Source organism: Phoca vitulina, unplaced genomic scaffold (assembly GCF_004348235.1).
Source record: "Phoca vitulina isolate PV1807 unplaced genomic scaffold, GSC_HSeal_1.0 scaffold16, whole genome shotgun sequence".
In the NCBI taxonomy this organism is placed as follows: domain Eukaryota; kingdom Metazoa; phylum Chordata; class Mammalia; order Carnivora; family Phocidae; genus Phoca; species Phoca vitulina.
In genome coordinates, this window is record NW_022589719.1 from 1680977 (window position 1) to 1708682 (window position 27706).

At 34.5% G+C, this 27706-nt stretch overlaps 1 protein-coding gene across 2 annotated transcripts in view; it reads left to right on the forward strand.

Moving 5' to 3' along the window:
* The window catches only part of PRMT3 (protein arginine methyltransferase 3), a 136323-nt gene that overhangs the window by 23301 nt on the left and 85316 nt on the right, over positions 1-27706 (forward strand). For both annotated transcript variants that reach the window (XM_032413837.1, XM_032413838.1), the window contains 2 exons: positions 2293-2414; positions 20337-20436. In XM_032413837.1, coding sequence (XP_032269728.1) covers positions 2293-2414; positions 20337-20436 — 222 coding nt within the window. The remainder of the gene's footprint in view (positions 1-2292; positions 2415-20336; positions 20437-27706) is intronic.

Genomic DNA, 27706 nt, shown 5'->3' on the forward strand with positions numbered 1-27706 from the left:
CAATATATCATTATTTTGTACTTGCAAGATTGGCAAAAAGCCAAAAGTTTCATTATATGTTCCATAGGCTAGCCTCAACTGTAAGGCCATCAGCACTTAAAACATTGCTGGTTGGATTGTCCTATGGAAGATAATTTATTTGATTATGTCTGCCACGATTACAAGTATGTATATTCTCTCTGACACAATGTTTTCACTTTTAGGAATATATTCTATAGATTTATTCATGTGTGAATGGGGTTGGGTATAAGGTTATTTATAGCTTTGATTATCATAGTAAAATTTCAGAAACTACCTAAATGTCCATCAGTAAAGAACTAGATCAGTAGATTCTGGTACAGCCATAGTATGGAATCCTATACAACTGTATGAGAGAAAGAAGTTCTGTAAATTGATACAGGAAGATCTCTACATTACATTGTTAAATACAAAGAGCAGTGTGTAGTGAGGGCAGTGGGTATGCTTCCATTTGTGTAGAAAGGGGAAGGAAAAAAATGTATGGTGTTATATTTGCATAGAAAGTCTCTTGAAGGATAAATAAATACAGTTTTTGGTGTGTAAACTATGTGACTATATTACCTAGTTGAAGAGTAAAATAATTCTTGAACAATTTAATAAATTCTTAATTCTAGTTCTATTTTTCTTACAGTAGCTTCCCATTACTCAGAATAAAATCCAAAAGTTCTATGTGATATGGCCCTTCTTAACCCCTGACCTCACCTCCAAGCAACCTTTTCTCACCCAGCTTAGCCACATGGTGTTGCTTTGCCTGGTATTTTGTGCCTTGCCTTTAATATCGTCCATGGCCAGAAGACACTCCTCCAAATCTCTGCATGGCATGCTCCTTTATTGCCTTCAGTTCTGTGCTCACATGTGTCAGAAACATATTCACAGACCTGTTTAAGATTCTGAAAAGATATATCCCCTCTTCCCTGCTCTAACCTCTACTCTGATGCTTGATTTTTCTTTATAACACTACTACCTGACATTATTTTATTTGTTTATTCATTGGTCTTCTCCACAAGATGGTAAGCTTCATTAAGACAGGGACTTGGTCTTGTTTGGCCGTATCCCATCACTGTGATCAGTGCCTGCTCTTAACTGTGAATATTTACAGGAGAATACTGAAATCATTTCGTATTTTGGGATAAGTGCATAGGATTTAGACCATCAATAATGAAAGACTTAAGGCACTACAGTTTTCAATAATTTCACAGAATAGTATATATCTCTTTGTACTTTGCTTAATGTGTGTCTTCAGCAATTTGTTTTTGTTTTTTTTGACAAGCAGGTTGCACTATACTATCCTGGAAATAACATGCAATTCTTGATTTAGAAATAATTGCTTTTTACCTGTTCCCAATATCATCTTAAACTTTGGTTCTTACTACCTTCACCAATGGTAATGAGTATCATTTTTATTTATTTTTATTTTTTAAAGATTTTATTTATTTGAGAGACAGATATAGTGAGAGAGAGCACAAGCTGGGAGGAGAGGGAGAAGCAGGCTCCCTGCTGAACAGGGAGCCTGTTTCGGGGCTCGATCCAAGGACCCTGGGATCATGACCTGAGCTGAAGGCAGATGCTTAACCAGCTGAGCCACCCAGGTGCCCCACGTATCATTTTTAAAACTTATATTTTGAAGTTCTGGAAGCCAATTTATTTTTATTGTACCTGTATTGTTTAAATGAGTTGAATATTTAATTTTGGAAATGGAGGGGATATGACAATACTCTACATCTAGGATTCCTTTATAAGCATTTTTTAGTTGTATTGGATCAGGCTATCCTGCTTAAGTTAATTCCTGCCTTTCAAACTTGCGAAAGTTTATTTCTGCTAAAATTTAGAATTACTAAGCCTAAATTAGAGCATGCAGACAGTAGGGAAATTAGAAACAGAATACTTCCCTATTAAATCTGTGGAAATTGCTTATTTCATATAAAACATCTCTTAATTTACATTGTTGCAACTGATTGTAGCAGAATATGGCCAAACATGCTATTGAGAATATGAAACAACTGGCTTAGTCAGTAGAGCACAAGACTCTTGATCTTGGGGTCATAGTTCAAGCCCCATGCTGGGCATAGAACTTATGTACCCCCCTCAAAAAAAGAATTTAAAACAACCCATTGTAATGATACCTTCAGTTTCTTCAAATAGAAATTACTACCATCGTCAATCTGTAAAATTTTAAAATTTTGTGGTCTGTTCCTTGCCAGTAATGTCAAAATATATGAATAGAACTTAAAATACTAGACCTTCTCAGTAACATCTGTTTTTTTATTACACCAGGTAGTTCTGGATGTTGGTTGTGGAACTGGAATTCTCTCTATGTTTGCAGCTAAAGCTGGGGCAAAGAAGGTTCTTGGAGTTGATCAGTCTGAAATACTTTACCAGGCAATGGATATCATAAGGTAGATGTATTTTAAGGCTTGACTTAAGATAATTTTTAAATATGATGATTTGACAGGTCTTCTTGTCCTTAATAGCTATCTAGTGCAGACTCAAGATGTGTCTTTTAGTAAAAATTCATTCTAGAATAATAAGATTTTAGGTTAGATTGAGCTAGGCATGTTTGAGCTATAAACAATCTTTTCACAGTTCTCATTGATGAGAATTATTTTTATATAATTTCCTATCTTTCCAGTTATGGCTATAAATATGCTAATTATAATAATACAAAATTAGAAATCGTTGGCATATAGGGTAATATTGTTAGAAGACTCAACAAAACTGAATATTTATTTCAGTAATGTTTCCTTTAGCAAATAACAATCCGACTAAAGACTAAGGGTTATTTTTTTTTCTTTTTTACAACACTAACCTTTGTGCCTCCTTCAAATTAAGATAAGTAAATTCCGAAATGACTACAAACAAAGCAGAGTGGATTTAGTTTATCCCCTAAAACTTAATTTTATTCTCTAAAAATATCTCCTCTCTTTGAGGAATTAAGTTAGGTTAATCGATCGAGGATTGACTTTACAATTGGCTTATGTCGCAGCAAGGCCTTTTATTTGAACTACAGCTTATAGAACTAGATTTCTTTAGCTGTATACTTAACAAAGCACCTTAGACTTGGAACTTAGGAGTAATTTTCAGAGTAAATAACTAATAGGAACTTCTCAGCAATTCTCTCCCCCACAGCCTCCCCCCTGCTTTATTGAGATATAATTGACACATCACATTGTATAAGTTTAAGATAATACAATGTATTGCTTCGATACCTTTGTTTATTATAAAATGACTACCACCATAACATTAGCTAACACCTCCATTGCATCATGTAATTACCATTTCTTTTTGTGTTGAAAACATTTAAGATCTACTCTCTTAGCAACCTTCAAGTATATAAATACAATATTACTAACTATAATCACCTGCATACATTAAATCCCCAACAAGAGTTCTTAAATGTCCTCCCATTGATACTTACATTCTGTTCTTAAAATTGGTTAATATTAATTATTTCTTAATAGTATTAAATTTAAATATAGTTATGTAAGATGTTTAAACTTTTAGATATTATCGCATAATGTAGAAGTGTAGTGTTGTGGTTCAAAGTGCAAGGTTTGAGTCAGGATTGGTTTGAAACCTCACTCCTACTTACCACTTATTTGAACTTCAGTTAAATTATATCTAACCTTTTTGACACCTGCTATTTCACTGTCAAAATAAAAATAATAATGAATACCTCATATGATTATGAGCAAGGTAAGTTACAAGTAAGATACACGTATAAATTTCTTTGGCATATTGCTTGGCACGTAATAGTTATTCAAAAGTTAACTACTATTAACAAGTACCAAATTAATGTTAATGAAAAAATTACATTGATCTTGCTTAGATTTTTCATAGTTCTGGGTTTGTGGTTATTATTTTCATACTGGAGAAAATGGCATATGTGTTGCATGTATATAGGCAACTCTGTAATCTAGTGAAGTTTTTCCTAGTTCTTAGGATACCAGTAAGGACATCATCATCATTTTGGGGTTTCCGTAAAGAGCACCCTCACTTGCTTGTGCATTGCTATCCAAACAAATATGAGAACCAGTGTTCTAAACAAGAGATTGTTTTAGAAGAATTATCAAAGACTTATTGTTGATAGGAAGATTATGATAAGATATTTCTGTTTGAAGCTCTAATCTTATAAAAGACCATGTACATTTATGTATTAATTTTTATTTTTGGTTTCTACAAAGTGAGACTAGATGTGCTCTCATTTTAATTCCTTTATGGAAGAGAAGGATAGTGATAACACTCATTTTACTTTGTATTGTTTTGTTTTGTTTCATTTTATTTCACATAGAATTCCTAGTGCCTTTTTAGAAATATCTTTATACAATGATTATATTCACATTCATTGTATATAAAATTTAGTGCTGCAGTGTATGGAACTTTTGCATAGGGCATTTATTGAGAATGACTTAGCACTCAGTTTTAGGTACTTCATTTTAATAATAAAAATTGCTAACATTAATACTGTATTGAATTTCCTTTGAGGTAGATATAATTACAGTATATGATTATCCTTATTATAGAGATTAAGAAATTGTGGCAAAGATTAAGTAAATCTCCTTATTTGTAGTGGAGCCAGGATTAGATCCCAGGCAGCCTGACTCCATAGTTCATCTTCACAGCTAATCTACTGCACTGTATCTCCGTTTGACTACTTACAGGGCATGTGTTAGTTGTATTCAGTAATTTGCTTTACTTAGAACCGATAGAGTTTGAAAATCAGACCTTATTGCTTTAGATAAATTTTGTTTTGGATAAGCCAACATTAAACTGTTTCTTTGGAGATACTGTCCTTTGCCTATTTACATTGTGAAAAAGATAGTTATTTCCATAGTGTCTATAAGCATCTCTCCCTTGTCTTTCGTTTGAAATTTTGAAATTTATACTGTTGGGTAAAAGAACTTCTGTTCTTCTATTTGTGAGTGTCTCTCTAAAAGGATATGCAGGAAACAGTTTACTGTTAATATTCTCACAATTTACTGGCTCATGTTCTACTGGTTGAGGAGGCAGCATAGCATTTCTCTCAGCATCTAGAATTGCATGACTTGGTTTCTGGTTTTGTTTTTGTTAATTAGCTACATAATAATGGGAAAATTACTTCTTTAATCTCTGGTTTCTTCCTTTATAAAATGAGGTTGATGGTGGTAACTATCTCATAAGATTGTTATAAGGATTGAATCCGTTTATGGTGCTTTACAAAGTGGCTGGCGTGTAATTGCTTACTAAATTTTATCAGTAATTGTAATATTATTAATTAGTAGTAATAGTGGTATGTTTAGCTTGGTACCAGTGCCTCAAATAATATTTTATATTTTGTTGGTTATGTTTCTAAAATAATCATTCATTGTAGCTATCCCCCCAAAATATGGTGACTCTGTTTTCTGCATTTTTTTTCAATTATTCATAGTCTCTACTCTCTTATACCATTAAACTTCAAGCTTTGGCCAGTTTTATTCTGTACTCACCCTTGAAATCTACTCCCAACTTCTCTCTCTCTCTTTTTTTTTAAGATTTTCTTCTTCTTCTTCTTCTTCTTCTTTTTTTTTTTTTTTTTAGAGAGAGAGAGAGCTCATGCATCCATGGGGGGTGGTTGGGAGAGACAGAAGGAGAGTGAGAGAATCTCAGGCAGACTGCATGCTGAGCACAGAGTCTGACCTGGGGCTGGATCTCATGACCCTGCGATCATGACCTGAGCTGAAGCCAAGAGTCAGACGCTCAACTGACTGAGCTACCTAGGCACCCCCTCTCAACTTCTCTTATACTTGTCTATTATTGTATATTGGAGCTTTCTAGAATTATCATCAGTGAAAACAACTCTTCCAGTTAGCAGGCTGTGAGTTGTCTTTGCTCTTCTGAGGCTATTTTGTCAGAGATCTGTACATAGCAGAGCTTCTATAAAATTCTGTAAGCTTACATCTGTAAAAGAGCACTTTAAATTCTAAGAGGGACACTTTTTTTTTTTAATATTTTATTTATTTGACAGCGAGAGAGGGAACACAAGCAGGGGGTAGTGGGAGAAGGAGAAGCAGGCTTCCCGCGGAGCAGGGAGCCCGATGTGGGGCTTGATCCCAGGACCCTGGGATCGTGACCTGAGCCGAAGGCAGACGCTCAACGACTGAGCCACCCAGGCGCCCTGAGGGACACTTTTAAAATGCATTTTTCATTACTTTTAAATATATTTAGTTTACAGTCCTTGAATTACGTTCAAAATATGATAAAATAATTTGTGTTCCTTTTTCAAAAAAGATCTAATATTTCTAAAGAAATGAGTTTAGAATGGAGTAAATACGGATTTTAATGTAAACTGACATGTATATTAGGGCATATATATATATGTCACATATAAATATATACATGTTTGGCCTTAAGAAGAAGGTCAGGTTTGCAGTTTTGAGGTTGCAGACATGAATAAAGTAGAATATAGGTTTTCAAAGATGTTGTATTAGCAGGGGCAAATAGAACGCAAAGTGAAATATGGAAGGAAGGAAAATTGGTTCTTATTCGTGCTGTTGTACTTTGAACTCTTTAGTGAATGATCATTTTATTTTATTTTTTTGAAGAGATTTTGTTTTTTTATTTGACAGAGACACAGTGAGAGAGGGAACACAAGCAGGGGGAGTGGGAGAGGGAGAAGCAGGCTTCCCGCCGAGCAGGGAGCCTGATGCGGAGCTCGATCCCAGGACCCTGGGATCATGACCTGAGCCAAAGGCAGACGCTTAACAACTGAGCCCCCCAGGCGCCCCGTGAATGATCATTTTAGAAACATAAACTTACCTAAGGATAGCAGAGCTATTGAATTGCCAGACAATTGTATACTGTATTCACCCTCAGGAAGCAGGGATAGCTTCTGGTAATATTTTTACCATTACTCGGGCTGCCTTTGACTTCTCATTGACGCAGCCATGGAATAGCTCATTATTCAGACTTCTGCATATTATTGCAGAGGAGCTTTCATGAGAAGGTTGATCCATCATACAGCTACAATCCAATACTTTCAGTCTCACTATGACATTAAAGATGCAATCTTTTATATTGCCTGTATCTAGAATGTTGTTAGAAATGAAACAAAGAAAAGCCTAGAGAATATTTGATCTGTTGTCATGTTTATATAAGTGTCCTCTGGATTCTAGGACAGGAGCTGTATTTTCTTAATCTTTTTATTCCGAACACCTAGCAAAGTGTCTGATTCACTGCAAATGCATAATAAAGGTCTTTGAGAAGAATGAACTTAACATAATGATTTTAAAGATAGTGGTAGCCCCTATATCAGATTTGGAACAAGATCACAAAATATACCAGGATAAATTCTTGAAATAAGGATGTTCCTTCATATTTTATTTCTAAATTTAATAGAAATAACATAGAAGAGTGAGTTAAACCTGCAGAGAATTTTGAACAGCTGATGAGGCTAAAATGGCAAAAAACATATTTGCTGCTCAAAAGCCATAGAATTCTTATGAAGGTAATGAAGGTGATCAAGGCACTGTGCAAGAAAATTAAATTCATTTTCTTTCCCACCCCACCAAACCCTTAATTTCCCTCCCACTCAGTGATCCTGTTTTGAAGGTCTCATGACTACCCAGTAGTCCAGTAGTTGACTGGGAAAACTCCTAAAACTCAATATAAAGTTGTATTCACAGTTAAGATTTATTATAGCAGAAGACACAGTTCAGGGACAGCAAGAAAAAGATATCCATCAGTAAAGAGGTCATGTAGAGAGAGGCTCCCAAGTAATCCTTTCTTTGCAAGAGTCACACAAGATGTACTTTTCTCTCTAGCTGCAAGTCTCAGAGACACATGTAAGATGTCTCTGCCTGAGGAAGTTTGCTTGAGTTTTAAGAGTCCATAGTTCTCAAAAAAAAAAAGAGTCCATAGTTCTCAAAGAGAGCTAGTCATACAGGCCCCCTCTCTATCCCCCCCCCCCCCCCCCCCATGGTGTAAATGCATGTCAGACACCAGGTACACATCAGGAATATTCATGTTTACTTTAAACATGCTGTCATCCTGGTTGATCCTGGTCCATGGCTTAGGGCATATAGAATAGCATCATTATACAATAATTATGTGAATGTTCAGGACTTTTGTTAGAGTTTGGTCAAGAATTATTGCCATGGTTACAGAGATAAGACCTGAGAGAATAGACCTGCACTGATGCTTTTCTCACGGGTAAAAATTGAAAACCTGGGATTCATACTTAACCTTTGCTTCTTTTTTACCAACATTCCTGTTGGAGATAATCCTGTTAACTGAGAATCCTTAATATTTCTCAAATCCATTCCTCGTCTATTATTGATGTGTCTTGAATCCATGTCTTAGTTCCCATTCTTACATTTCTCACCTGAATTCATACAGCTGCGTGTAACCAGCTCGGTTATTCGTACGTTGCCTTTGCCTCCCAGCGGCTGTCGTCTGTTCTCTCCAGGGCAGCCAGACTGATTTCCCTCCTCAATTCTCCTCCCCTTTAAGTAAAAAAGAAAGGGGAAAAGGATGTGTTTTGTGTTGGGAAGACATAAGAGATGATAAAGAAGAAACTAAAGATTACCTGTGATCCTAGTGTGAGAGATCACTATCAGCATTTTGTAAATTTTTAAAGCTTTAGGTCAGGAGATGAAATACATAGAAATGTGAGTTTTTCCAGAATTTCAGCTCCTCAAGGTTAGATAGGGATTTTTCTCTTTTTTTACCACCAGGAAAGGTAATGTGGCATATAGTAGGTATTCAATTTAAATACTTATTTAATGAATGAGTTTATAAATTAATGAATTTTCAAGACCTGGGACATCAAACAAAGCAAATCAACATCAAACCTGAAAGCCCATTTTCTCTGCTTGAATCCAGACAATTCTTTTCATCGTTTTTTTTTTTCATTGTATTAGAAGCTGAGTTATTGCTAATTTTAAACAATAAATGTTCTCAATGTTAGGAATTCCACAACTACACACCTGTAGTGTAGTTGGGAGGGAGGCAGTTCATTGTATTCGAGGAATACAAGCCTTATTCTGACTCCATGTCTGGGGCCTGCATTTGAAATGATCTGCCTGGTAGTATTTATTTTTCATGGGATATACTTACATCTGCCATTTGTGTCAAATGGTTAAGAATCCTTGTTTTTTGGGGCACCTGGGTGGCTCAGTCTGTTAAGTGTCTGCCTTCAACTCAGGTCGTGATCCCAGGGTCCTGGGATCGAGCCCCACGTCGGGCTCCCTGCTTGGTGGGGAGACTGCTTCTCCCTTTCCCTCTGCAGCTCCCCCTGCTTGTGTTCTCTCTCTGTGTGTCAAATAAATAAAACCTTAAAAAAAAAAAGAATCCTTGTTTTTTTGTTTGCATTTATGAATAGAGGACTAGATTTTTTTAATAAAGGTAGCTGGAATGTGTTTTGTTTCTGAGGGGAGTGGAGGGAACCCTCCCTTTCTTCCATTGATTTTTCAGTGTCTGTCACTTCTACCTTGTATCCTCTTAACCCCAGGGGTCTGTGTTGTGAAGAACGGCCTCCACCTCCATTCTAATCTCTGCTGTGTGCACCAAGCACTGGAGCCTTCTTGACAAGTTTACCAATATAATTTAGTCTCCCTTTTTCTCCCACTAAATTATCAGAATCTTTGCTTCTTTGACATCACCTTCTAAAATCTTTATGCATTTATCAATTTACTGTTGTATTTTACATTGCTTTATTGTCATTTCGTTGTGCTTTGGGAACAAAAGAGAAGTATCTGTGCTTGGGTGCCATAGTGAAATGAAAGCAAAGTATTATTATGTAAACCTTATACATTTTTATATCAGGATATTCCCTCCCTGCCCTTCCTTAGCACTCATGTATTCTTCTAGATGAATTTTGTCACAAACTTTAAATGCCACTTGCTTGATTACAGGTCTTCATTGCATGAACTTCTGTGATGCTTTATGCTGCTTTTATTTATCTCCCTACTAGACCATGTTCTTCTTTGGACCTACACCAGGTCTTTAATCTAAGTCACATTGGACAGAAGGACATTACACATTTGATCCTATGTTTCCCATTCTGAAAAATCCTGAAATGACTCTTTACTGCCTTTAAATAAAATCTAGACTCTTGAGCATCACCTCTACCTCTCAACTTCGTCACTGTATACTTCTTACTGTTCTAATCATAGTGAACTATTTATAGTTCTTCAAATTTGCCATTTCTCTTACACACACACAGACACGTGCACACAGAGATGACCCTCCCTTACATATATATATATATATATATATATATATCCCTTACATATATATACACACATATATATATATGTTTTTGTGGGTGCTCTTTTCCTGGTTAAACTCAAATGTCCCTCACTTACTTCAGGGCTTTTTATATAAGCTCTGTGATACCCTATGCTGTTTACTGTTCTCTCTCCCTTAGACCATGTTCTTAAATGTGTGGACTGTGTCTTTCATCTCTGTATGCCCAATATAAGGTAATTAATCATGCTGATGTTCCTGTATCATGAAATAAAAGTTAAATTGCTACTTTTACGATAGAACAACCAATACTTTCCCATCTTATTTCCTAACAAAATTTCCACTCAGAAAAATAGATGATTTCAGTACTTACTGGATTAGTTAAGAGACTTATTAAAATACTGTTCTTATTACAGTGTCATATTTCTATAGATTAAAGCTATGCTAGTTTCTGAGCAGGTGATTCTAGAGATAGAATTTTTGGCATGCTTTTATGCTAAAGAAAGGTTTAGTGAGTAGCCACTTGAGAAAAGTCAGTAAAAAGTATAGTTTTTTTCATGAATGGGAAATCAGGTGGTGATTAAGATGAGCAGTCTCAAGAAAGAGGTTATCTATGTGAATGATATCTGTGTTGAGCTGTTTAATACAGAATTACTGGGAATTATGGCCTTTGTCTTTTTTCTGTGTATTGCCTAAAATCTTAATCTTTCCTGTTATATTTATATTTGAACAAGTAATTACTGATGCAAGTAGGATTATGACTTGTAGCAGACAATAAACAGCCTGAGCAGATGGCCTCTTACAGAACACATCTTGTTTCAGCATTAGCATTCTCAAGATATTTCTAGGCAATGGGAACATTTTGCTCTTTTAAGAAGCTCACTTTTTGTTTCCTTTGAAGTGTTTGTAACTGTTAGAGCCTTAATAAATATTTCAGTAAATAGGGCGCCTGGATGGCTCAGTCGTTAAGCGTCTGCCTTCGGCTCAGGTCATGATCCCAGGGTCCTGGGATCGAGCCCCGCATCGGGCTCCCTGCTCCGTGGAAAGCCTGCTTCTCCTTCTCCCACTCCCCCTGCTTGTGTTCCTTCTCTCGCTGTGTCTCTCTGTCAAATAAATAAATAAAGTCTTTAAAAAATATATATATATATTTCAGTAAATAGTAAGCAACTACAGCAGTTTTATCAGAAAGAATTTTATTAAGTACTTATTTGAAAAAAAACCCAAATATGATAAAGCATCCCTTTTTTTAAATTTTTGTGTGAAATGTAACATATGTATTAAAAGTGCATAAATAACAAGAAATAGAACATTACCACACTATAGATAGAATCCCATCCACCTCCATTTGCCCTTTTCCAGTCAGATGCTGCCCTTGCCTGATCGAGGAGCTACCGGCTTGACTTTGATAGTAATTACTTCTTTTGTGTGCTTTATACTTTAACCACTTACATCGCCATCCATCTAAATAGTTTATTCAACTCTGATTTTTAAATAAACAAAATGATATATTATGCATTTTTTTGTCTAGCTTGTTTTGCTCAACATTATTTTTTAGTGTTCATTCATGGTGTGTGTAATGGAGTTCATTCATGTTTATTATTGTAAAGAATGCTATGGATAACTATATCACAATTTTCTGATCTGTTCCTGATGGACATTTTTTAGTTTTCCAGGTTAGAGCTATTATGAAAAATTTTCTTACAAACTTTTTGTACATAACAGTTCTGGTTGGTATTGTCTTATCTTTTCTATTTTTTTCCAGTTGGTCTTATAGCACCTCATTGCAACTTAAATTTGCATTTCTGTGATGATTAATGAGGCCAAGCACCTTTTTAGGTGATTATTGGCCATTTGAGTTTCCTTTCTGTGAAATATCTGTTGATACCTTTTCTCAGATTTTTGTTGAGTTGGATCTTCTCCTTTATTTGTAAACGATCTTTATATTTTTAAAATTTTAGTTCTTTATAGGTTTTATGTAATGCAGATGTCTTCTCTCATTCTTGCATGCCTTTTCACTTTCTTCATAGTGTCTTTTGATGTACTGAAATTCTCAATTTCCACATAGCAAAATTCTTGTTTAAGGCTATTTGTGAGCTGAGTAAGAAACTTTATGGAGATATTCTCCTGTATTCTTTCATAAATGCTTTATAGTTGTGTTTTACATTTAGGCCTGTAATCTCTTGGGCATTGTTTTTGTATATGGAATGAAGTAGTGATCCAGTTTTATTCTTTTGTTTTTTGTTTTGTTTTGTTTTTTTGTAATCTGTTTAAATGACCTAGTTGTCCCAGTCTCACTTATTACAGAGACCGTTCTTTCCTCTCTGCTTTGCAGTCTCATTCATCTTTGTCAAGAATCAAGCACCCATATATGAGGGCAGTATAACCTTTATACTGAAATTCTACTAAGGCAGTAGAACAGAAGATTACAGATTACTCATTCATGAATATACATGCAAAAATCTTAATCAAAATATTAGAAAACTAATTGAGCAATATATTGGAAGGTAAAGTTTATCCCAAGAATATAAGGTTGGTTAAGTATGAGAACATCAGCCAGAACAGTCTACTGAGATCATCTCAATAGATGCAGAAAAAATGGTTTGATAAAATTCCATATCCATTCAATGTATCCATGTATTACAATGCTTAGCAAACTAGAACTAAAAAGGAATGTCCTAACATGATATATTGTATCTACAAAAAAACACAAGCCCTACGCCCATATCTTGATGAAGCATTGAAAGCATTTGCTTTAAGTTCAGGAACAGGACAGAGATACCTGCCATCACCTCTTCTGTTAACTCTGTAAAGGAGATCCCAGTACAGCAAGGCAATAAAAGAAAGCTATGAGAATTGAAAATGAAAAAAGAAAACTATTCATATTCACTAATGGTATGTTTATAAATATGGACTTTAGAAATAAACCAGAAATAAATTATTCCAGTAATAAAATTATCAAGATGCTGAATACAAATTAATATACAAAAATCAATTGTATTTCTATAAGGAACATGAAACAGACATTGGAAATTAAAATATATCAAAGTATATTATTAATATTTCTAACCTCCTGGATAATGCAAGGACATTAATTCACTTTTAATGGAAAATTCACCCACGGGTTGAATATCCCACAGTAAAGGTTGTGCATGAATCACAAGTCAGCTGTTTTAACTTCTTCTTATAACATTTTCTGCAATAATTTCTGCTTAGAATAAGCCTGTAAAGACCCTAATGACCCTACTAGGATATGAACCATCCTCTACAAAGCTTGTTGCTAACTCCTTAGTAGAGACCTCATCTAATTCCTCTTTTTCACACTGTTTTTCCAAAGCCATATAAACTGTCCTTCTCAGTGAGCTGGTTTTTGTTTCCTCCATTTTTTCTTTTGTCACTCCCCCTTTCTTTTGTATGTCAGCAACATCATGCAGTCCCATTCTTGGTAATTAAAGTAATCAGATACTACCTCTTGATTACATATTACAAGGTTGCATAAAATGCTCAAGAATGAGGAGTCACTGAATTCCACATCTATCATCATCTCTGTCAGTAGCATTCAATTATATTGTTATTGTAAAGTCAGTCTAAGTTTACTTGCACTCACAGCATTCCTTCTGCTTTAGAGGACTATCTGTGTGTTGGGAAGAAGGCAGAGCAGTTACCCTCATGGGGTAGGTATACTGTAGCTCAGCTCTTACTTACTGAGCAGTTTAGTTGTTGTACCACCTAGAAGCACCTGTTCACTGCAACATATGGATCTATCATCAACCCAAGTAATCCTTTCTACTCTCTTGTATATAAAATAAGTGATGCATCCTCCTGATTGTCCATGCCAATAATGATTCACTAGGCTTTTCTGGTACGTCTTTGTGAAATGCCCTATTTCTTTCACAAAATAGGCTCAGTACTCAGGAGTCCTCTGACTTTGTCCTCCATCTACCTATATCATCTTTGGGATAACCCATAGCCTTAAGTTCATTACTTTCCTAGTGGATACTTCATCTCCCCAGGTAGCCATATAAGCATAAGGAGGCCTTCCAGTAAGAGGAAAAACTGTTCTTATAGGTTTTTTTTTCTCTTGGTATTATCTCCTCCCTGAAAGGGCTAGCATTTATCAGACATGCTAGTAACAGCCAGAGAGTAGAACTTTTCCGTGTCTTCTCCTCTGCCCATGAATCCCTGCCAGGCCAGTGGCCAGTTTCTCCGAGTCTGAGTTTTCCCGTTTCATACCAAAGATGTCTTGGTAACCATCTGAGGATTAGATCCTTCTATTTTTTTGGTCCCCTTCTTTTCCTGGTTTAAAAAGTACCCTGAGCCTTTGTGATTCATGGATCTGTATGAGAGTTCTCCTAATAGCACTACCCTGAGCTAACATATTTTCCAGTAGATTCACACAAACCTGATTACCCAGAGATATTACCCAGTATTAAACTTCATTAATAATTTCAAAGATATTAGCAATCAAGAGACTCATATAGTAGGGAACAATCTGGTACATGGAGAGGGGCTCCTTACTTAGAGATCATGTCTACACTGGGTGAGAGAGTACATGCCTGACGTAGAGAAGGAAAGACCAAAGCATCTGCCTTTAATGTCCCAGACTTCTCTCTAATTAGGACCTCTTAATTGCCTGTATTTTTGAAATTGTAAAGCTTGACCCTGGTTAGAATCTGTGGTTCATGATCCTTTGTATTCACTCACCCGTAAGTCCATCCTCTTTTCTTATTCCTTCGTATTTCACTGACTATCTCAGATCATTTTCCTTCTTCCTGAACTAATTCTTTAACATTTTCTGCACTTATGGCTGTAGCCAAACAAAATCAAAATGGTGTTGGTTTGCTCAAAATATAATCTGCTTCTGTTTTGGAGATATTTTTCTCTGCATGGCGATTCTGGGTTGGTGTGATAATGCTCTAGTATGGAAGTCCGTAAACTTCAGCCATGGACCAGCCACCTGTTTTGTAAATAAAGTTAGGACAAGCCGTGCCCTTTTGTTTACATATTGTCTATTGCTGCTTTTATCCAACAATAAAACTTGAATAGTTGCAGCAGAAACCATATGGCTTGGGAGTCTAAAATATTTATTATTTGAGAATTTAATAAAAAGTTTTCCCACCTCTGCTCTCGTTCATTGGTATTATCATTCCTTACCTTCTGGTTTCTGTTGTTGCTATTAAGAAGTCATGTGTCAGAGTAACTTATTTTTATTGGAGGGATGAGGGACGCCTGGGTGGCTCAGTCAGTTCAGTGTCTGTCGCTCAGTCAGTTCAGTGTCTGCCTTCAGCTCAGGTCATGATCCCAGGGTCCTGGGATTGAGTCCCGCATCGGGCTCCTTGCTCAGTGGGGAACCAGCTTCTCCCTCTGCCTGCCGCTCCCCCTGCTTGTACTCTCACACTCTCTCGCTCTCTCTGGCAAATAAATAAATAAAATCTTTTAAAAAAAAGAGAAAGGATGAGAATTTTCTACAATTGACAAAAAGCATTAAGCCATAGATGAATCCAAAGAATCTAAGACTAATTTCTTTTAAATCCAAACATTACAGTACAGCTTCAATAAATCAAAAACAAAGACAAAATCTTCAACAAAGAGTGCACAATGAAGGTGTCCCTCATCCTTTATTTCTTCAAGGATTTTTATTTCTTCTCTTTCTGTGACCTCATTTATTTCTGTTCTAGATCTTCTCACTGTATAGTCTTAGCTATGCTTCTGTAGTGCTCTAAAGCAAGTGTTGGCAAGCCTTTTCTGTAAATGGCCAGATAGTAAATATTTTAAAGTTTGTGTGTCACTTGTGTTGCAGTTAAATAGCACACTTCTAAATAACCAACCCATGGTTCAAAGAAGAAATAACAAGAGAAAGAATTTAGAAAATATTTTGAAGTGCATTAAAAGCACAGTGTATCAGAATTTGTGGGATACAGCTAAAGCCATACCCAAGAGGAAATTTAAAGTTTTAAATGCTTATATTAGAAAAGAAGAAACATTTAAAATCCATGATCTAAGCTTCCATCTTAAGATATGGTAGAGAAAGAAAAGTGAAATATACCTAAGAAAGAAAGTAAAGACAGAGATCAGTGCAATACAAAACAAAATAATAGAGAAAATTAATGAAAACGAAATTTATTTAAAGAAGATAACATTAATAAATCTCTAACTAGAATTATCGAGAAGAAAAGAAAAGATACAAATTATCAATATTAGGATTGAAGATGGGAACATCACTACAGATCCTCTAGACAAAGGATAATGAAGGAATATTACAGACACCTTTATGTCAATAAATAATGACAATTTAGGTAAAATGGAAAAATACTCTGAAAAATGACAATTATCAAAATTGATTCAAAAAGAACTAGAAAATTTGAATATACCTAGATCTAGTAAATAAAATAGTTCGTGGTTGCCTGGGTGGTTCAGTGTGTTAAGCGTCTGCCTTTGGCTCATGTCATGATCCCAGGGTCCTGGGATCAAGCCCTGCATCAGGCTCCCTGCTCAGTGGGAAACCTGCTTCTCCCTTTCCCCCTACTTGGGCTCTCTTGCTATCTCTCTCTCTCAGATAAATAAATAAAATCTTAAATAAATAAATAAAATGAGTTGGTAATTACAGTCCTTCCCACAAATTAAACTGCAGGCTCAAATAGCAAATTTCTCATAACATTTAATGAAGAAGTAATACTAAACTCTTGGAGGTGGACAGAACCCTTCACAACATAATTTATAAGGCTGATATTACAGTGATACTAAAGTCAAACATATTCCAAGAAAATAAACTACATACCAGTATCCCTATGAACATAGATGAACATCCCTATGAACATAAAATTTAAGATTTTATTTATTTATTTGCTGGAGAGAGAGCGTGGGAGAGAGCATGAGAGTACAAGCAGGGGGAGTGGCAGGCAGAGGGAGAAGCAGGCTCCCTGCTGAGCAAGGAACCAGATGTGGGACTCGATTCCAGAACCCTGGGATCATGACCTGAGCCGAAGACAGAGGCTTAACCGACTGAGCCACCCAGGCGTCCTATTTTCTTTTTTTTTAAAGGGAAACATACTTTTTTAATTGAAGTAGATTTGATATACAGTATTAGTTTCAGGTGTACAGCGTAGTGATTAGACATTTATATACATTACAGAATAATCACCATGGTAAGTCTAGGAGATGGAAATGTTTTTAACAGAAAATTAGCAGATTGAATCCATCCAGGATAATAAGCTATGACCAAGTGGAGTTATCTTAGGAAGGCAAGGTAAGTTTAACATTTGAAAGTCAATATAATTTATCATATTAACAGAAAAGAAAGAAAAACTGTAGAATCATCTTAATAGGTACAGAAAAATTATTTGTCAAAATTTGAAACTCATAAGGAAAATTAAGCAAACTAGTAAAAAAAGGACCTTTGTTACCTGATAAAGATAGGTAGTGTCATATTTGATAACAGTTAATGAATGCAGGGGATGTACACTTTCACCACTTCTATTCACTGTTGTCTTGGGGAATCTAACTTAAAGGGCAATAAACCAAGAAAAGGAAATAAAAGATTTGAAGGAAGTAAAACTTTCATGACTCCCAAATGACATGATCATATACATGTAGAACCCTAAGAAATTTATAAAATAAATCACCATGTTGTACACCTGAAACTAATATAACTCTGTATGTTAACTATAAAGAAAATAAAGGAGTAAAATGTTAAAAAAAGAAATATATAAAATAACCACTAAAAATCCCACAGTTATGTGATTTAAGGTGAAAATATGAAAATTAATTATACTTTTTATTAGTAGTCCCAAACAAGTAGACATTGAAACTTAAATAAATATATAGTATTTACAGTACAACCAAAATCATCAAACATTTAGGGGTAAATTTAACAAAGTATGTCTAAGATATTAACACTGAAAAGTGCATTACATTACCAAGAGCTGATGCTAAAATTCATATGAAAACACAAATGACCTAGAATAGCTAAGAGAATTTTTTAAAAGAAGAATAAAGTTGAAGGATGTATACTGTCAGATTTTATGACTTAATTTAAAGTTGTAGTAATCAAGAAAGTGTTGTATTGGCATAAGGATGCATATTTAAATGTTGAGGCAGAATTGAAAGTCCAGAAATAAACTTATACATATATGATTAATTGATTTTTGACAAAGATACCAAAGTAATCCTTTGGGTTAGTGATTTTTTTTCTTCAGGGAAGTTGAAACTATCCCTTGTAATAGTTTTTCCACCATATCAGTCGGTATTATTATGGAAGAAAATGAACATGATACTATGTGGAAAAATTAATTCAAATGGAAACAAAAGTTTTAGAAGAATACAGGTGAAAAGACTTGATGTAGGCAAAAATGAACCACAAAAGAAAAAAAATATTAATTGGTCATTGTCAGAATTAAAAACTAGCTCTTCAAAATATACCATTAAAAAATTAAAAAGCCACAGAATGGTGGAAATCATTTACTACACATAAATCTCAGAAGGTTTTTATCTAGGATATGTTAAGAACTCCTAAAATTCAATAAGAATACAACTGACTTGATTTTTTAAATGGGCAAAAAATTGGAATAAAAGGCAATGTAGGGATATAGCCAATAAGCACATGGGAAAAAATGCTTGATCATTAGAAAAATGCAGTTTATAACAATGATGAGATCTCATCACACAGTTAAAATCTAAAAGCTTAACAATACTAAGTGTTGACAAGGATGTGAAGCAACAAGAATGTACATATACATTGCTGGTGGAATATAAAATTGTATATGCACTTTGTAAAACAGATTGACAGTTTCTTTAAAAGTTAGATACTTTCATTTGACAGAGCAATTTTGCTTGTACACAAATGTTTATGGTAGCATTTTTCATTATAACCGAAAGCTAGAAACAATCCAGAATTCCATTCACGGGTATGTGGATCAACAAAATTGTTTTATCCACATGGGAATACTAAGCAACAATAGGGAATGCACTAGTGATATACACAAAAGTATGCATGAATCTAAAAAGTATTGAAATGAAACCACACACAAAAAGGTACATTTGCTATGATTCCATTTATAAGAAACTCTACAAAATACAAATCTAATATGTAGTGAAAGAGAGAAAATTGATGTTTGCCTGTGAACAGGAGGATTTTCTGGGAAGGAGTGCCAATGAATATTTTCGAGGAGGTAGATATGTTCTATATATTGATGATGATAGCAATCACTCAAATGTCTCTTTTGTAAAAGTCGACAAAATTTACCCTTTAAATGAATGCATTTAATTTTATGTAAATAATACCTCAGTGAGGTTGGGGAAAGACATCCTCCTTTGTTAGCAGAAAAAATCCTTTGTAATTTAGATGTACATCCTCTGAGGATTGAGAGTTTATTTAACTAGATATAAACTTAGCAGCTTGCTTTTAACTCTGAAATTATCTCCTTATCTATTTCATATGTTGAAGGTGGAAAATATGCACTAGTCTTAGATCAAGCATATAAAAATACCTAATGAGTGTCAGTGGACAAGGTTAAATAATTTAAGATTGTAGTAGATAGGTCAGGTTCTATGCAGCATGTAATATTTTGAGGAAATATGTGCTGAGGATGTATGTGCTGCTTTCACAAATATTTGATTCTCATAATCGGCTGTCAAGTAGATAGGTCAGGCATCATCATTCTCTTTTACACATGGAGCACACCGGCTCAGAAGATTATGATATAATTTGATGAAGATCACTTAGCTGACAATTACGAGAGGATCTAGAGCTCAATTCTCTCTCCACTGTGAAACACTACTTGCCTTTAAAATGTACTCTTGTTGTCTGGTCTGTATATCTCTTTCCAGCCCTCCCTTAAAAACAAAACAAAACAAAACATAACTTTATTGACATGTGTTCTTGATAAAATTCAGATTTTTTTCAGGCTGAAGTTTTCAATATGGGTTCAGGGTATTGCCATATTAATCAGAAACATTCTTGGACATTTATGCAGTGATCAAAAAGTAATTCTAGTGTTCAGGGAATAATCAAACAAACTTTGAACATACAAAATAATACGAACAGTTACCAACAAATTATGTAATTTAACTAGTTTTCTGAGTCTGTTTAACATACTAATTTATTTCATTATGATAATTTTCAGACTAAATAAACTTGAAGATACTATTATACTAATTAAAGGAAAGATTGAAGAAGTTTGCCTTCCTGTAGAAAAAGTAGATGTTATTATATCTGAGTGGATGGTAAGTGTTTGCAAAAAAAACTACTTGTGTTGGTTTTAAAAAAAGAAAGCAGTGAATAAGGTAGTAGTTTTCTGCATTTAATTATGTTTGATAAATGGCAGAATAATGGTATTATTTTAAAAACAGCTACAATGGTAGTTTATTCTGATATGGCACTTATTTACTGGCCATTTGTAATCTTTTTAAAAAGAGAATAAAGTAGCTTTTTTACTTTTAAAATCATAATAAAGAATTATTGTTTTTCTATTTTCTAAATTTGTGGAGACCTAAATATGTTTGCTGAAAAGCCTGTGAGGACTAGTAAGGACTTACTAGGACTGTTTCATCAAAATTAACATGATGTTGCCACTATTGCTCTAATACTGAATGTCCTATCTTTCTTACGTCAGGCCATGTAGTCAGTGTTCTTTATCACATAAAAGAGAATTTATTAGCATGATTAAAATAATAAAATTAAGATACGTTTATAGCTTTAGAATTTGCTTTTGAAATCGTAAGTCAGGGCACAGAATGTTTATTTTTAAATGTATATGAAGTAAAACTAATGGTATTTGACAACTGATTTGACTTGTTGATATGCCAATTTGATGAAGACAAGTTAGTGTTTCCAGATAAAGATTTCTTAAGTATTTGGAGAGTTTTAAAGCCTTTTTTAAAAAACCTGTATTTGATACATATATTTTCAGTAGATGAATTTATCAAAAAATTTTGGAAAAAATGCATTATGCTTTATAATTATCTATAAATTTTGAATAATCATAGCAATAATTCTAGCAAAATAGCAGGGATTTTAGGGAGCTTTTGAAATGTTCAGATTTAATGTATAAGTAAATTTCAATCTAGAGCCAGTGACAGTCACTGTTGTTAGCAGTTACTCTTTTGTACATGAAAGAATATGTTGATTTTTTTATGGTAGGGTTAGCTTTTAATAATTTTTAATCACAGTGCCATTATTTTTCTTATACCAGAGAATTTGTATTAGCACTCTGATTTCTTTTATGAATTGGATGAAAAGATACGGATTTAGTTACATATAATTAAAAATCCAGCATCTTTTTAAGGATGACAAAAAGGTGCTTTGAAGAAGCACATTTGAGGCATTTACTCATCAATAAGTTAAAATAGTGTATACTAAATGTTGGCTGACATGCTCATTTCTCCAGGGACCATTTTACTTTTCTTGGAAAATGCATCTATTAAATTACTCCAAATTAGGATATAAGCAAACTGAGACAGACTTTACTAAACTTTCTGTCATCTCAGTAGAACATTTTTCCGTATCTGGTTATAAATAGTTGGATAGTTCTTGATCTGCCTAGCAGAATTATATTTCTAGATATTGATATTCTAGGAATTCTCATTTCAAAATCTGAAAGATGATCTAGAAGTACTAATATTCAATTAAAATCTTAGAGCCAGTTGGTATAATAACAAAAAATTAGCTGGATTGAGTGAATTTATGAGATCATCACATTTACAATATGAACTTTATTGAAAAGCTGTGCTGTTCTTGGGCTTATTTGTCCTCAGGTGCATTTTATTTTACACTCTTCTCCTGCCTGCTTCTGTACGGAAGGAGGGCTAACTCTGCAGGCTGCTTTTTCTAGGCTCCAAGGACAGCCATCTTCCGTGGGGTTTGGGAAACCCAACGGGAAACACTAATAGGAGATTTAAAGAAAGGGAAGAGTCAGGGCATTTCTTTGCTTCTGTTTGCCTCTAGTTGTATTGCTGGCAGAAGCTATTTCTTTTGTGACTCCAGTTCCCACTGGACAAGTCTGTCATAATTCCAGTGTCCACTGTGTGACTCTGCCCTGGACTCTTGTAGCACTGCTTCTTCTTTTTGTCTCTCTAGCCTAGGAATGGTAGTTCCTTCCTGGTGTCTGCTGATGTCCAGTTGTCTCAGTCCCTTCTTGATCACTTACCCTATCTTTTACCCTCTCTGTAACCAACTTCCTGTATTCATTTTTCTCTGTTTTCATGACCTATGGTTTCTGTTCTCCTAGACTGTAATTGATGTAAAGGGTACCTTTCATTTTGGAGGACTGGTCAGGTGTGATCTCTGCCTTTTTTAGGAAGGCATTATAATACAAATAATTCTGAGTCACCGGAACCTGGAATGAAAGCCAGTTGTTTGGAACCAAGGTGCTTTCAGAAGCCCTTCACTAAGAGAAGTAAATCAGTGTATTCAGGAAGTATTAACTAAGAACTTTCCTTATTCCTCTTCACAAGGGTGTAACTTAAGAGTTTGCATTATCTTACTGTCTCCCTTTCCTTATAGACATCAGTGGAATTGAAGTCTAGCAGATCATGTTAAATGTGGTAGGTGGAGCATTGGACACTATAATTTATGGCCGTTATTCTAAGGCAGTCAACTTTGGATAGCCTTATTTCTCTAATAAAATTTGCATTAAGCTTTTTAAGTAGGCTTATGCTGGAATGTTTTGAGTCAACTTTGTGGATTGACAATATTTATAGTACTTTCTAAATCCTGTAAGTCCTCTTCTAAATTGGGTACTTCTAGGATTTCTGAGCTGAGTAGTTGGAAAATTCCAAATACCTAATTAACAGGAGGAACAGGTATGCTTTCTAAAATATATCCAACATTTTCCAGATATTCCTGCTTTGGCTGAAATGATGGGCCGGCCAGTGGTAGATGACTGAATATTTTAAATCTATTTTAAACCCACATTTTCATGAACCAGCATTTTAAAACTAAGATATATTGCACAGAATCCTCTCTTTGCCTTTTTTTTTTTTTAACATATGGTGGTAATGGTACAAAAATGTAGAAAAACACAATTTTAAGCCATAACATACATTTTTTTCTCTTTTTCTAAAAGTATTTTCAACAAGAAAGGTCAAAAAAAGAATATACTTGGCATAAAAATTGGACTCAGGTGTTTAATGGACTTGTAATGCAGTGTAGCAATGTAGGTATTGTATGTTACAGAGATGTAATTTTGTTTTCTTCTCCTATAGTCCACTAACTATTCCATGTTAATCTAGATTTATTTTTTTGTCTACAACTATTCATGAACTTTGCTTTATTTTGGAAGATGTTCTTAGTTAAGCCTGCTTCTCCCTCTCCCACTGCCCCTTCTTGTGTTCCCTCTCGCTGTGTCTCTCTCTGTCAAATGAATAAATAAAATCTTAAAAAAAAAAAAAAGAATGTAATTTTAAAAGCCAAATCATTGCTGTTAGCATATTATTTAATAAGCTATCACTTGCCTCTTAGAGTTATGAATTTCCAGACTTAGGCTTTCTTTTAATTTTATATTTTCATTTTTTATTGAATGGAATTTCCATTTGGTAAAATTATTATCAGTATATAAATAACTGGTATTAAATAAATAACTGATATTAAATTAGCCAATATTAAATAAATAACTGAATGAATAAATATGAGTTAAATCAGTTTAATCTCTATAAGATGTTAGTATTTATGCCTAAGAGTATCTCCTTTCATTTTCCATATTTTACTCTATTCTGCACTAGAGCCATTCTTTATGACATCTTATTTCTGATTGTCTAATAAAACTGTCCAAAGTAAGTGTCCCTAATTCTGTGCTACAAACCAGTTAAGCCAGATTGACTCATTTGGTGTTAGTGTTTTCCATCTATGTTTTCAGTGTGACCTCCTTATAAATACATAGATGAGATCCTGGCATCATATGATAACGATTGCCAGTGATGATTCTTGTTTGCACCTTTGTTTTTTTCCATCATCGGGATTATCAGCAGAATTATACATTAGGTGAACTTTATATTTCATTGTCATGATCATTCCTGACCTACATTAAAATTGTCTGAAGTCCCTTTTAGCAATTTTTCTATCTTGGCTTGCTTTTCACAGAAGCTACCTAAAATTTCTCCTTACTCAAATATTCTTGGATGTGTCCTTGAAATTTAAGAATTAACTTTCCTACCCCATCTTCACCAGCACAAGTGTATCTGTGTAATACACATGCATGCACATACCCACACCCACAGTGGTATCTTTTGTTCATATTTAATACTCTTTATTAATGAGTAGCATTTCAAGATATCATTTAAAAAACAACATGGCTTGTGATTTGGCTTATCAACAGTCCACAGACTGACCATGAAGCCTGTCATAGGTCACATTTTAAACTGGTGGATGTTGAAATGTTTTTGTCGTTTTTAGTCTGACAGTGAAGCCATGTCATTTCAGCCAACTGCCATGAGGATAGGTGACCTTTCCTGGTCTGTTTTTAACAACACAAATTATAGTGTATTGTAATTAATTGTTCATGTACCTTTTTCCATTCTCCTGAGACTGGGAGCTAGGATTTACTTGGTATGACCAGATTCTATCACAGGGCTTAGCATGATGAGGGAATGTACACCATAAGAGAACTTTACAACTTAGAAATTCACTGGCCATAGATATAATCTTATTTATAATTTGCTATACAGCACATGAAGTCAAGAAGGTAACATATGACAGGGTTGAGAATGGTGCTCTGGAGTCAGACTACCTTACCCTTCGCCTTGTTTTGCTGCTTAGGTTTGTTGCCTTGGGCATGTTACTGAACTTGTCTGTGCCTCAGTTTCTTTCTTTATAAAATGAAGATAATAGTAATACCTACTTCATAGGGTTTTTGTGAAGATTAAATAAGTTAATAGATATAAATTTCTTAAAGCATTTTCTGCACATAATAAAATCTCAGTAGTTAGCTCTTTGGTTTTGAAAATTGTATAGTCTATTAAGCACTTGCTAACTAATGAATGAGCTGCCTGACTAGGTTATTCAGTAAGTAAAATTTGAAAATGGTAATATACATGAAGTAAAGACTATTAACACTTGGGTGAAGAACATTCCTAGTGCTTCCCCCCTTGGTTTATGAGCCCTTTGTTAAAGCAGAAGAAGTAATGTTGTTTACTTCTACCTGTGAATGAAAGAAAGCTCCTAAAATTTTCAGTTTTCATTTTCAGACAGTTGGACATTTAATATAAACACAGTTAGATTATCCTATGTAACTGAGTTGGCACAGTTAGTGTGAAGTTTCTACTTAAAAGTTATCCATGAATAGATATTTGATTCGCAAGAGTTGAGTAATCATATAGATGCCACCAGTTTGTAATAAAGAAAACTTGCTCATATACACCTCAACCTGGATTTAGAGAACCTGCCAATCATGTGTTTGAGAAATAACAGATTAGGTATGATGTGAAGATTTGGGAGGGAAAAAGCATTATTTGTATTTCTTTGAAGTGGAATGCAAAATTCTCACAAATTTTTAAGATAAAACATTAGCCTTCATAGCTTTTTGAGCCCTCCCAGGGCTGATTTTACTAAGTCCTTCCTAGTTCCTTGGGAGTTTCAATCCATTCTCTTTTGCCATTTAGAGATACTTCAAGGGACAAGTTTAAGAAGCCATGACTTACACTGCTTTTTGAAACTGATTTAAAAGGGCTTGATGAAGATAATTGTCCTCTGAGGTTTTCTTCTCTTGGGGTACAGATCTTTCACATGTTATATTTTCTTTAATAGAGTCTCCAAATTGGCAAAATTTAGATAGATAGCAGAACTATGAAGTCATTGTTCAGTTAGGTGAAGTGAGAATTAGGGCAGGAGTTAGTTACAGTAAATTTTGATCTGTTCTTAGGAATGAATGTTTTTTTCTGACTTGTTTTTGGTAGATTATGTATTTTGAGTAAATTCTTCAGTATTGGTGATAGCATCCATTTGGTCTGCTCCATTTTCTATTCTCTTCCCTTTACCCATTTTTAATACTAGAATATTTATTTGGGAATACCCAATATAAAGTAACATGAAGTTGAATGAATTTGAGGCTACCTGATCTCAGGAATTCAGTCTTCAGTCTTACTTTTATTAATTTGTGCTTCTGTCCAATAAAAGCAAGTGACCAGAAACAAACCCAAGGCTTAATCTAGTTTCTCTTATTAGGAAATGACATGTAATTTGTCTTGATCAGTTTTGCTAAAGGTTTGTCATTTACTGCTCTTTTCAAAGAACCCGAATTGTGCTTTGTGTTGATCTGTCAACATTTGTTTTCTATCGTATTGATTTCTGCTTCAGTCTCTATTTCCCTCTACTCTCTTTAGAGTTTAATTTGCTGCTCTTTTCTAGCTTCTTGAAAAGGAAGCTTATTAGATCATTGATTTCCAGCTTTTCTTTTTCTAGTATGTGGCATTAGAAGCTAGTATTTCTAAGTACTGATTTAGCTGAATCCCACATTCAAGTGATTTTTTAAAAGATTTTATTTATTTGTTTGTCAGAGAGAGAGAGAGAGAGAGAGAGTGTGCACAAGCAGGGGGTACAGCAGGCAGAGGGAGAAGCAGGCTCCCTGCTGAGCAAGGAGCCTGATGCAGGACTCGATCCCAGACCCTGGGAGTATGACCTGAGCCAAAGGGAGACGCTTAACCAACTGAGCCACAGAGGCGTCCCGATATTCAAGTGATTTTTAAAAATAGTTCTAAGTATTACTTTTTTCCTGAATTATTATCTTTTATGCTGTTATTAAAATAAGAAACACTCAAGTATTATCATATTTGAGAGATAATCTGCCATTAATAAAGCAAAATCCCTGGCACTCTTGTTCTCCACATAAGCTGATGATGTGCTCTGAGGAACCCTTATTGCAGAACCAGTAAACCCTGAAGAGCACACATTTTACTTTTTTTTCTTAGGGATATCAGTTTTGACGTCATTTCCTCTTTCCTTGTTCTATTGTGACTACTGTTTTTTAGAAGAGAAAACACACACACAGTTTTTTTTATTAGATAAGCAGTAAGCCAGAATGTGATGTGCATAACAGGCAATCACTAAGAGATTGCAAAAACAGAAAGAAATCTCATTCTTTTTATACAGCCAACAGATAAAACCCATTACAAGCATGTTCCTGAGATAAAAAATAATAAGTTTTGTGACTGTTTTTAATTCCTAGTTTTTTCCATTTCATTACATAACCAGAGAAGGAAATTCTGGAATGCAATTGTATAAGAATTTGAAAGGCAGTACATAATTCAAATATTTAATAATGTTTAAAGATTGGCGGTTGTCACATTCAGTGTGCTTATGGTTCATTTTGGCATTCTGTGAAATTTCAGTTAATTTCTTTTGGCTGTATTTCTGTTGGAGATCTTTATTTTTAATTATTTTTCTGAGAGCTCCTTATTTATTCTAGTTGCCAATCTGTTGTTAAGGCTCTTCTCATATTTTCTGCATCTCCTGGTTTCTGGGCACATATTAGAATTTAACTCTCTGTCCCCTTCGAAGTCAGAT